General features: G+C 63.0%; 2 protein-coding genes across 2 annotated transcripts in view; both read right to left on the reverse strand.

Moving 5' to 3' along the window:
- Positions 1-2,344: 2,344 nt before the first annotated feature.
- Positions 2,345-4,836, reverse strand: NUDT17 (nudix hydrolase 17). Its single transcript, XM_075724608.1, has 8 exons — positions 4,765-4,836; positions 3,552-3,674; positions 3,283-3,466; positions 3,170-3,195; positions 2,997-3,089; positions 2,799-2,897; positions 2,581-2,717; positions 2,345-2,504 (listed from the first exon to the last, which is right to left on the reverse strand). The coding sequence occupies exons 1-8, from the start codon at positions 4,834-4,836 to the stop codon at positions 2,345-2,347; spliced, it is 894 nt and encodes a 297-aa protein (XP_075580723.1).
- A 326-nt stretch (positions 4,837-5,162) lies between these two features.
- Positions 5,163-11,100, reverse strand: part of POLR3C (RNA polymerase III subunit C) — a 6,277-nt gene continuing 339 nt past the window's right edge. The window contains exons 2-14 of the mRNA XM_075724610.1: positions 10,466-10,721; positions 9,898-10,083; positions 9,628-9,716; positions 8,687-8,791; positions 8,393-8,485; positions 8,139-8,219; positions 7,714-7,765; positions 7,557-7,617; positions 7,332-7,482; positions 6,902-7,003; positions 5,600-5,649; positions 5,358-5,507; positions 5,163-5,244 (exon numbers count right to left, since the gene is read on the reverse strand). Coding sequence (XP_075580725.1) covers positions 5,163-5,244; positions 5,358-5,507; positions 5,600-5,649; positions 6,902-7,003; positions 7,332-7,482; positions 7,557-7,617; positions 7,714-7,765; positions 8,139-8,219; positions 8,393-8,485; positions 8,687-8,791; positions 9,628-9,716; positions 9,898-10,083; positions 10,466-10,721 — 1,458 coding nt within the window. The remainder of the gene's footprint in view (positions 5,245-5,357; positions 5,508-5,599; positions 5,650-6,901; positions 7,004-7,331; positions 7,483-7,556; positions 7,618-7,713; positions 7,766-8,138; positions 8,220-8,392; positions 8,486-8,686; positions 8,792-9,627; positions 9,717-9,897; positions 10,084-10,465; positions 10,722-11,100) is intronic.

The raw sequence follows: 11,100 nt of genomic DNA on the forward strand, positions 1-11,100 counted from the left end.
CTGCTGCTTTGTGAGCGTCCCAGCAGGCTCGCTCCCGGCTGCCGAGCTCATCTCCCAATTCCCGCGGCGACAGGCGCGCAGAGAGGTGCCACATGTAGCAATGGTTTTGGGGGGGGGGGGTTTAGCACCTTTTTTTGTTTGTTTTTTTTTATCTGCTCCTTCCCTCAACTTCAAAGCAGCGTCCGTGCCGGTGACTCCGGGACGAGGGAGCAGTGCACAGTATTCTGCTTGGACAATTCCTTATTTCTTGTATCGTAACCGCGGTAAATATTTCAATGCAATAAAGGCATAAATCCAGAGCACCTGCCGATTTGTGCGGTGACCGGGAGCTGGCGTGGGGGCTGGTCTTGTTTAGCAGGAGCCAAACCGCTGCTGCCTCTTACCTGGACTTCAGCAAAGCCTTCTGAGGCCGTCTCCCGCAGCATTCTCCTGAGGAAGCTGGCGGCTCGTGGCTCGGACGGGCGCGCTCTTCGCTGGGAAAAAAACGGCCGAGCCCAGAGGGTTGTGGTGAGTTCAGTCCGGTTGGTGACGGTCACGAGCGGTGTTCCCCAGGGCTCTGTTTTGGGGCCAGCCTTGGTTAATATCTTTATCAACGATCTGGATGAGGGGATCGAGTGCACCCTCAGCAAGTTGGCAGGTGACACCAAGCTGGGTGGGAGTGTCGATCTGCTGGAGGGTAGGATGGCCCTGCAGAGGGACCTGGACAGGCTGGACCCATGGGCCGAGGCCAACTGTGTGAGGGTCAACAAGGCCAAGTGCCGGGTCCTGCACTTGGGTCACAACAACCCCATGCAGCGCTGCAGGCTGGGGAAGAGTGGCTGGAAGCTGCCTGGCCGAAAAGGAGCTGGGGGTGTTGGTCGACAGCGGCTGAACATGAGCCAGCAGTGTGCCCAGGTGGCCAAGAAGGCCAACAGCATCCTGGCTTGTGTCAGGAATAGTGTGGCCAGCAGGAGCAGGGAGGTGATTGTGCCCCTGTGCTCGGCGCTGGTGAGGCCGCACCTGGAATGCTGTGTCCAGTTTTGGGCCCCTCAGCACAAGAAGGACATTGGGGTGCTGGAGCGTGTCCAGAGCAAGGCAGCGGAGCTGGGGCAGGGTCTGGAGCACAGGGCTGGTGGGGAGCGGCTGAGGGAGCTGGGGGTGTTCAGCCTGGAGAAGAGGAGGCTGAGGGGAGACCTGATCGCTCTGCAGCTCCTGACAGGAGGGGGCAGGGAGGGGGGTCGGGCTCTGCTCCCAAGGAACCAGCAACAGGACGAGAGGAAATGGGCTCAAGCTGCGCCAGGGGAGGTTTAGATTGGATATTGGGAGAAATTTCTTCACGGAAAGAGTGGTGGAAAGAGCGGCCAAGCACTGGAGCAGGCTGCCCAGAGAGGTGGGGGAGTCCCCATCCCTGGAGGGGTTCAAAGCACAGGCAGAGGTGGCACTGGGGGCCATGGTTTAGTGGGCACGGGGGTGTTGGGTTGATGGTTGGGCTGATGATCTTAGGGCTCCTTTCCAACCTTAGTGATTCCTAGATTTTACTTTGATTATAAATAATCCAGCAACCAAGCCAGGAAACATGAAATTATTCCTCTGCCCTTAATTGGTTTAGTGGTGGCCTTGGCAGTGTTGGGTTACTGGTTGGACTGGGTGATCTTAAAGGGCTTTGCCAACCTCAGCAATTCTGTGATTCTGCGATTCTGCTCTGGAGCGGGAGTTCGGGTGCAAGAGTGCACTGGGATTGTGCCCCTGGCTCACCCGTGCATGCCCCGAAACCCCTCGGAATGGGTTTTTGGAGTTTCTGGATTTCTGAAATCCCCCACTGGAGGGGATTTGTCCTCAACGCGACCGCGCCGAGGCACCGGGCTGGCTCACCCCGGGCTCGCCCGCATCCCCCCAACTCCGCTCTGCTTTCCCTGCAGCCGAGCGTCCCCCAAGCAGCGCGACGTGTCCAGCGTGGGACCCCGGTCCCCCGGCGAGCGCAGCGGCTCCGCTCCAGGTACTGCCAGGGCGACCGCGCGTCTTTTCTAAACCCAGCGCGCCGGGAGCAGCGGGCAGCTCGGCTCGGGCACGTACCCCGCTCGAGGCCGAGCCGCTTGACCCCCCGGCGGGGTTCCGTGATGTGCGGCGTCCACCTCGAGCCAAAAGCAGCCCAAGCAGCGCACGTTGTCGGGGGACCCCGCGCTCAGTCGGGCACTGATCTCCTGAGCCGTGCCCTCTCCTCGCCCTTCCCGTGGAGGCAGGGTCTGCGCCCGCCCACCCCGCTCCTTCCCCGAGACCCCCGTCCCACTCCAGCACCGACTCCGGTCCCGGCGGGCAGGAATTTTATTCCCTTTCCCGGTGGAGCGACGCTGCCCTAGGGCCGCTCTCACCCCTGCTCCCCGAGGGACTCCAGCCAGAGCCGAAGGGCGAACTTGGTGCCGGTGCTGACCCGTTCCACATCCTCCCCTTCGGCCGGAGCCGTGTTCAGGAAGGTCGCGGTCGGGAGCTGGGTGGTGCCGGAGGAGCCGTCGCTCAGCTCCGTGACGCTGGGGGAGAGGGAAGGCGATGAGGGAGGCGGCGGGGAGCTGCTCCCGTCCCCCCGGCCTCCGGCCGCGTCCTCACCCGACGGTGGCCGGCAGCGCGCTGGGGCCGCTCGCCCGGCTCCCCGCTCCCTCCTCCGTGGCTGCGATGGCTTCCAGGACGGGGGGCTCCAGCCAGGCGTAGGCGCTCACCTCGCTCTCGCTGGGACGCATCCGGGCCTGAACCCCGACACGGCGCTCAGCCCCGGGGACCAAGCGGGACGGCCCCGGCGCCCCGGGGCTCCGCGGTCGGGCGCTCACCTCCAGCTGCTGGTGGGGCTCGGCGGAGAGGAGCAGCAGGTAGGCGACGATGTGGTGCCGGCGCGGCAGCCCCCGGCTCAGCATGGGCGGGTAGACGGACTGCGGGGACAGACGGACGGGGACGCGGGGTCGGGGACGCGACAAGCGGGCGCCGCCGGGGTGCTGAGCCCCCCCCCCCAAAACCGTGCAGGACGTTACCTCCCAGAGGCCGAGCATCCGCCAGGAGAAGGTCCCCGCTTCCAGGCGCAGCCCCGTCTCCTCCTCCAGCTCCCGCAGCCCCACGTCCAGCAGCTGCGGCCGAGGCGCGGGGGGTCAGGGCGCAGCAGAACCCCCCCCCCCCAATTCACATTGTCCCCGCGCTGTCCCCTCACCTCCTCGCCCGGCTCCACGTGCCCACCTGCGAGGAGGGACAGCGGGTTAGGGGCGCCCCGAAGGACCCCGCGTCCCCGTTTTTTTTCCCCCCTAAGATCCCGGCGGGACTCACCGGGCGGCACCCAGACGTTGGGGAAGATGCTGAGGCTGCGGGCGCGGCGGGTGAGCAGGACGCGGCCGGTGCTGGCCCGCAGCAGCACGGCCACCCCGGCGGCCACCCCCCGGCCCCGCAGCTCGGCGGGGAGGGCGAGCTCCGGCTGCTGGCCCAGGCGCTTGGCGGGGCAGAAGGACGGGCGCTGCGGGGAGGGGGCATGTGAGGGGACGGGGCGCGGCGGTGGCGGTGCTTTTTGGGGGGGGGGGGGGGACCCCAGGGCCACCCACCTGGAGGAGGATGGCGGTGGAGCCGGGGAAGGCCACGTCCGAGAGGAGGAAGCGGCCGCCGTCCAGCCCGCAGCTCACCACCGCTGCGTCCTCGTGCGCGGGGCAGAAGGCGCCGGTGACGCTCTGCGGGGAGGGGGCAGCACCGTGGCCACCGCCACCAGGGTGGCCACTGCGATAGCACCACCATGGCCACCAGGGTGGCCACCGCGATGGCACCACCATGGCCACCACCATGGCCACCACCGTGGCCACCGCGATGGCACCACCGTGGCCACTACGATGGCACCACCATGGCCACCACGATGGCCACTGCAATGGCACCACCATGGCCACTTCCATGGCCACTGCAATGGCACCACCATGGCCACCACGATGGCCACCGCGATGGCACCACGATGGCCACCGCGATGGCACCACCATGGCCACCATGATGGCCACTGCGATGGCACCACCATGGCCACCGCGATGACACCACCATGGCCACCGCGATGGCACCGCACGGGGACTCGCACCCAGGAGGGTGCACGCCCGCCTCCTTGCCCAGCGCCTGCCCAGGTGTCGGCCATGCGCGCCCCTTGCACCCCCACACCCCCGCGCCCTGCCACGCTCGCCCCTTGCACGCTCACCCCCCACGTGCCGCGTCTGGCCGTGCTCACCCCTGGCACACCCACGCCCCGTGTCCTGCCGTGCACGCCCCTTGCACACTCACCCCCCACGCCCCATGCACACCCACGCCCCGTGTCCTGCCGTGCACGCCCCGTGCACACCCACGCCCCGTGTCCTGCCATGCACACTCACCCCCCACGCCCCGTGCACACCCTTTGCACACCCACGCCCCGTGTCCTGCTGTGCACGACCCTTGCACTCACCTCCACGTCCCGCTGTGCTCGCCCCTTGCACACCTACACCCCACGTCCTGCAGTGCTCACCCCCCCCCCACGCCCCGTGCACACTCACGCCCCGTGTCCTGCCGTGCACGCCCCTTGCACACTCACCCCCACGCCCCACTGTGCTCGCCCCTTGCACACCCACGCCCCGTCCCACCGTGCTCACCCCTTGCACGCTCACCCCCCCCCCACGCCCCTTGCACACCCACGCCCTGCGTCCCGCCGCGCACGCCCTTTGTACCCCCCCCCGCCCCGCGTAGCGCACCCCTTGCACACTCGCGCCCCGTGCCCGCCCCTTGCACACTCACCCCCCCCCCCCCCCGTACCTGCCCGAAGCGCGCGGGCCGCCCGGCCCCGCCCCGCTGCACGTGCACCAGCACGCGCGCCATCCCGGCCATGGGCGCCGCGTGGGGAGGGGCGGGGCCTTCCCGAGGGGGCGGGGCCTTCCCGAGGGGAGGGCGTGGCGTGGCGGCGAGCGCGCCCCCTGCCGGCAGCCGCCGGCGCAGCAGCAGGCGGGGCCGTAGCGGTGCCGCTACCGGAGCCCCCAAAACCTCGCCCCGGGGGGCGCGGGGAGCGGCGGGGGCCCTGTCCCCACCCTGCCCCCGTCCCCGTCCCCACGGGACACGCGGGCGGCACCGGGGGCTTTGGGTTTTTGGGGTTTTTTTTTGCTTTATTTTTCCTCAGCGCGGCCACGGCGCGTTCCCCGTCCTCGCCCCGCGCGCCCTCAGGGCTTCTTCACGGTGCTCTCGATGAAGGACTCCAGCACGAAGATGGTTTCGTCCACCTGGTTCTCGCTGGCGTCGATCCTGGGGGACAAGCAGAGCAGCGGGAAGTCCACCGGCGTCCCCAATCCCGGCCCCCAGCCCTCCCTTCCCGCCGGCGTCCCCAATCCCGGCCCTCCCTTCCCGCCGGCGCTCACTTGTTGACGTTGCGTTTGAGGGTCTCCAGCTGCTGGCGCTCGGGGGCCGTGATCATCTCCTCGATCTCCTGCAGCTGCGCGTCCTCGGCGCCGGTGGCCTGCATGGAGGCCAAGATGGCTTCCACCCGCTGCGACTTCTCCAGCAGCCTCCTGAGGAGGTGACAGACGAGAAAATGGGGGCTTCAACCCCCCGCCCAAATCCACCGCCCTCTCCCTCGTGCCGCCCGAGCCCCGGCGCTCACTTGTTCTCCTTGGTCTCGTACTGCCGCCGTTCCATCAGGTTGGCCACGCTCTGGGAAGAGGAACGAGAAACGGAGCAGGCTGAGCCTCTGGAACGGGGCGAGATGCCAGCGCTCCGGCAGCAAAACCCAAAAACGGGCGGTGAAACGGTGACGGTGCTGCTGCCAGCCCCGGTGGCGCCGCCCGGGAGAGTCCCCAGGATGGAGGAGGCGGCTGTCACACCCAGCCACGTCGCGCCCAGGGCTGGGGGCTGCGAGGGGATGCGTGGGGATGACCTGACGGACGGCCTCGCAGGTCAGGGGGGAGAACCATGCGTGGTGGTGGTGGTGAACAGCCACGTATGGTGGTGGACAAGAACCACGTATGGCGGTGGAGGAGGAGACCAACCATGCGTGGTGGTGGTGAACAACCATGTGTGGTGCTGGTGGAGGAGGAAAATAACCACGCATGGTGGGTGAGAACCATGCATTGTGGTGGTTGTGGAGGAGGAGAACCACACGTGGTGGTGGTGGAGGAGGAGAACCACGCGTGGTGGTGGTGGAGGAGGAGGAGAACTACACGTGGTAGTGGAGGAGGAGGAGGAGAACCACGTGTGGTGGTGGAGGAGGAGGAGGAGAACCACGCGTGGTGGTGGAGGAGGAGGAGGAGGAGAACCATGCGTGGTGGTGGAGGAGGAGGAGGAGGAGGAGGAGGAGGAGGAGAACCATGCGTGGTGGTGGAGGAGGAGGAGAAGAACCACGCGTGGTGGTGGAGGAGGAGGAGGAGGAGAACCACGCGTGGTGGTGGAGGAGGAGGAGAAGAACCACGCGAGGTGGTGGAGGAGGAGAACCACGCGTGGTGGCGGTGGAGAAGGAGGAGAACCACACGTGGTGGTGAAGGAGGAGGAGAACCACGTGTGGTGGTGGAGGAGGAGGAGAACCACGCGTGGTGGTGAAGGAGGAGGAGAACCATGCGTGGTGGTGGAGGAGGAGGAGGAGGAGAACCACGCGTGGTGGCGGTGGAGGAGGAGGAGGAGGAGAACCACGCGTGGTGGCGGTGGAGGAGGAGGAGAACCACGCGTGGTGGCAGTGGAGGAGGAGGAGAACCACGCGTGGTGGCGGTGGAGGAGGAGGAGGAGGAGAACCACGCGTGGTGGTGGTAGAGAACCCCTGGGCTCCACCACCCAGCACCGGAGCACACTTGGGGGGGCCTGGATTTCCACCGCTGCTCGGGAATACTGATGTGGCTGGAGACCAGACGGGGACCCGAGAGGGATCAGGCCGAGCAGAGGCACTGGTGGGTCTGCAGCGGTGACTGGGACGTACCTTGTAGCATCTGTGCAGCAGCATCCGTGCAGTGGACAGGACGTTCACAGTGTAGAGGTAGAAGGTGCGGGACGGGGCGTGGTCGGGAGTCTTGGGAATCTCCTACGGGCGGGCGAGAGAAAGGGGAGGACTTCACCATGCAGCACGGCCCCGGGGGAGCTACGCTGGGTCAGGGAACGAGGCGAGGTGTTGCTGGTGTCCCGTGCGGAGCGCAGCGTCCCTCGCTCACGGGAGCGATGCTCAAAAATGCCCGTCGCCTGGACGGTTTGCTTTGTGAGGAGCAGGAGAGCGACATTCGCTCTTGCCGGGGGACGTCTTTGAGATCTTGGAGGCCTCCGCGCCCATTGCCCTCCAGCCCCCCCAGACCTCGTTCTTCGTCCACCCGTCGCTCGCGTTACCTCCGCTCTGGCGCCGGGGCGGGCACGCTCACCTGCAGGGACACGAAATTCTCCGACAGCATTTTGTAGAGCATGTCCTTGGCTTCCTTGGCCGGGATCATGGCAAAATCCTCCACCTGCTTCTGCTCCAAATGCTTCTTTCGCAGGAGCAAGCGGAATATCCTGGCACAGCGGGAACCAAATCTGAGCGGGAGAGGAAAATAAATCAGCAGATGGAAGCGAGAAAGGGTCAAGAAGTCTTCAAATCGCTGTTTTACCTCTCCTCCACGATGGACTCCAGTGTCGCCGTCGCCAGAGACGCCAGGGCCTTGTGAAGATCTGTACAAGGTCAAGGTCAAGGGATAACACCAGCATTCGGGAATTGCTTTATGCACTGGAAAACACCAGGGCGGCTAGTTTCCCCACAAAGGATACTGACGGTGTACATGCCCCCGCCGCTGTCCCCGGATTTACCCACAAACTCGAGCTGCAAGAAAAGAAAAAATAAAAAAAGTTCAGCACATCCCAAAGTAATAAAAATCCTGATATGCTTAAAACCTTGATTGCAAAAAGTAATACGTAGATTTTTATGGGGAAAAGAAAAAAGAAATCTCTGATCTTAACAGCCTAAGAACATCGCCCGTATTTTTTAACGCTTTCTGTAACTTTTAATGATCGGTAGAAAACTGGTTTTTCCCTCAGTCCGAGATCTCCCCAGCGTGTGGCTAAAGGGAGGCAGCGAGCGGCACAGCCTCGGGGCGCAGGGAGCTCGTCAAGGAGCCGCCATCGAGCAGCGTTTAACTTCTTTACACAACCAAGTTCTCGTATTTGGGCAGTAAAGATAATCCCGTGTTTCTTACCGGGTCATCTGCTAAGAGGGTGAGATACTGGTCCAAAACTTGCTTCGCAATGTTGTATCCGGCTGGAAGAGATCTGAATATCTACGGGAGGAGAAACAGGCGGAATACAAGTGGGGGTAAAGTGGAATAAGCAGCTTGTCTGAATCTGTAGGTGCTTTACAGACTTTTCCTGCCCAATCCAAACCCAGCGCCGGAGCCGTGCCGGCGGAGCAAGGCCTCGGCTACACCCTGACTTCCCAGGGGCAGGAACCGACCTCGTTGGAAGAGAGCGGCTGGGTGTACGGCGCGCTGGAGGACGTGGTGACTTCGCTCATCCGCAGCATCGTCCGCACTATTTCGCTGCTGGTCTGGTTTTGATGGGGGGAGGAAACGGCCCTTAGGGTGGGAGAACCTCTGTCCTGAGCTCTTCCCGCAGCAGCAACCGAACGTGGGCTGCCCCTGCCTGCCCCGGAGCAGGGTTTAAAGCCTCCCCACCGTGAGCACAACCATCAAGCTCCCGCCCCGACGTGGAGAGCGACTGCAGGAGGGTTCCGGGCGCTTCCACGAACCTGATCCATGCGGTTGGCCACGGCGCTGACGATCCCCTGGTCTCGGAAATGCTGGTGGAACCGGTCGATGTTGACTTGCCAGTAAATGCCGTCGTCGGGCGGAGGCTGGGGGGGAACAGTGAGAGAGAGAGGAGCCACAAAACTGAGAGGAGCCACAAAATTGAGAGGAGCCACAAAATGGAGGGAGAGGAGCCACAAAGCTGAGAGGAGCCACAAAACGGAGGGAGAGGAGCCACAAAACGGAGGGAGAGGAGCCACAAAACTGAGAGGATCCACAAAATGGAGGGAGAGGAGCCAAAAAACTGAGAGGAGCCACAAAACGAAGGAAGAGGATCCACAAAACGGAGAGGGTCCACAAAACGGAGAGGGTCCACAAAATGGAGGGAGAGGAGCCACAAAACTAAGGGAGCGGAGCCAAAAAACTGAGAGGATCCACAAAATGGAGGGAGAGGAGCCACAAAACTGAGGGAGAGGAGCCAAAAAACTGAGAGGATCCACAAAATGGAGGGAGAGGAGCCACAAAACGGAGAGGGTCCACAAAACGGAGAGGATCCACAAAATGGGAGAGGAGCCACAAAACTAAGGGAGCGGAGCCAAAAAACTGAGAGGATCCACAAAACGGAGGGAGAGGAGCCAAAAAACTGAGGGAGAGGAGCCAAAAACCTGAGAGGAGCCACAAAACCGCTCATTCGGTTTCCCCAGGAGAATGTGTTTGGGAAGACGCTGGCTCCCTCAAGCCCGTAAGCTCAGAGGAGGAGGAAGGAGCTCAGCCCTTGGCAGGACAGGGACAGAGACGCGCCCCCAGCAAAGGTGACATGCGGGAGACAGGCGATGTCCTGCCCAACAGGCAGCTGCCTCCACCTTTCCCGTGTGCTGCAGACCCGGCTCTGATTTACAGCCCCGCTGAGCCGAGGGCGACGTTGCTTCAGCGTCCTCAGTACCTCCGAGCTTTCTCCATCTTGCTTCTGCTTTTTAGCCTTGTGTTCGCTGTTCTCTTCCTCGTCGCACGATCGTCTCCGCTTCCCTTTCCCTGTCAAACAAAGACAACGGCGTTTGAAACAAAGACCACAGCGTTTGAAACAAAGACGACGGCGTTTGCTTTCAAACACGCTATCGGCACGGTCTCAGGTGAAGAGCGTGTGGCTGAGTGCTCCCCAAACACCCCAGTAAGCATCTGGTAGGACCCAGGGTTACCCCGAGGGGCTTCTCACCTACGAGGTTCAGCCTGGGCACGACGTACATGTCCTTCTCGTTGATCACCAGCGTGGGCGCAGGGGGAGGCGGCGCATCGGGGTTCTCCGGGGTTTCGGGGACCAGCGGGCACCTCTGCACGAAGTGCGTGTCCGCCAGACGCACAAAGGTGTTGGAGACGTCGGCGTAATCCATGGTTTTCCCATCTAGGCCAGAGGACGGAGACGGCAGCGTCAAGCCCTGCCAGCCCCGGGTTGTTCCTGCGGCTCCCGAGGATGAGGTGACGCTGTGGTCCCCAGAGAACCGCTACGAACAGGCTGCTCGGAGGCCATTTTGGGGTGGGGAGCAGTATTTGATGATCTTAAAGATCTTTTCCGACCTCAATGGTTCTACGATTCTACGATTTATAACCCCTCTGGCAGCGAGGCCGCTTGGGGTGGCTCCTTCTCCAAGTTCACGGCCAGCTTTCCACTGTAACGCAGCCCGCAGAGCCTCCGCTACCACATTCACCGAGCAAAACCAGCCTCCGGCAGCCGCTGAACCTCCTCCCACTCCCAGATCCCTTTTTTAAGAAGAGGAGATTCCCACCTTCCATGGTTTCAGTCAGCCTGTCTGCCACCTTCCTCACCACCGCGCTCATAGTCATCTTGCCGTTGAGGAGCAGCTCCTCCACGATGAGCTCCCCCGTGTCGTTGTAGAGGGTCTTGGCGGTGTAGATGTAACGTGGGTAGCGGAGGATCCTCAGGACCCGCTTACACTGGGCCTCGTACTCCACGAAACCTCGCTTCTGCAGCTGGTAGGTCACCAGGTTGTGTTGGATGAGGACACAAAGGGCTTTCTTAACCTGCCGGCAGCAGAGCGGGGCTCGGTTAAGCGGCAGAGAAGCCCATGCCGTGCTCACCCCCTTCACGGCGCTCGTGGAACATTTCCTCCATGCTTTTTTTGGTTTTCTCCCCACTGTGACCCTTCCCCAGCGCTGAGCTGCCGGTGTTTGTGTCACCGTCTTGTCCCCTGCGCGTTATCCCCCGTCCCTCTGGACTCTATTCCCTGCCTTTGCTCCCTACGGAGAAGTCGGTTACGCTCTGCTCTTCCCCAACTATCCGTTAAGTGAGATAATGAAGCATCTCTTCCGCTTAAGAAAACCCACCTGATTTATTTATTTTTCTTTTTAATAAGCATCAAAGTGCTCCTTTGTCCTTTTCAAGCTTTTCCTACCGGTTTCT

The sequence above is a fragment of the Pelecanus crispus genome, chromosome 22 (genome assembly GCF_030463565.1).
Source record: "Pelecanus crispus isolate bPelCri1 chromosome 22, bPelCri1.pri, whole genome shotgun sequence".
Taxonomy (NCBI): Eukaryota; Metazoa; Chordata; class Aves; order Pelecaniformes; family Pelecanidae; genus Pelecanus; species Pelecanus crispus.

What these genes read in the sequence shown, in the direction of transcription:
- NUDT17 (XM_075724608.1), bottom strand. Translation starts at nt 4,836, where the DNA reads ATGGCCGGGATGGCGCGCGTGCTGGTGCACGTGCAGCGGGGCGGGGCC. An exon ending in ACGTGGAGCCGGGCGAGGAG is followed by an intron (nt 3,090 to 3,169) that starts GTGAGGGGACAG and finishes CCTCGGCCGCAG; the next exon opens with CTGCTGGACGTGGGGCTGCG. An exon ending in GGATGCTCGGCCTCTGGGAG is followed by an intron (nt 2,898 to 2,996) that starts GTAACGTCCTGC and finishes CTGTCCCCGCAG; the next exon opens with TCCGTCTACCCGCCCATGCT.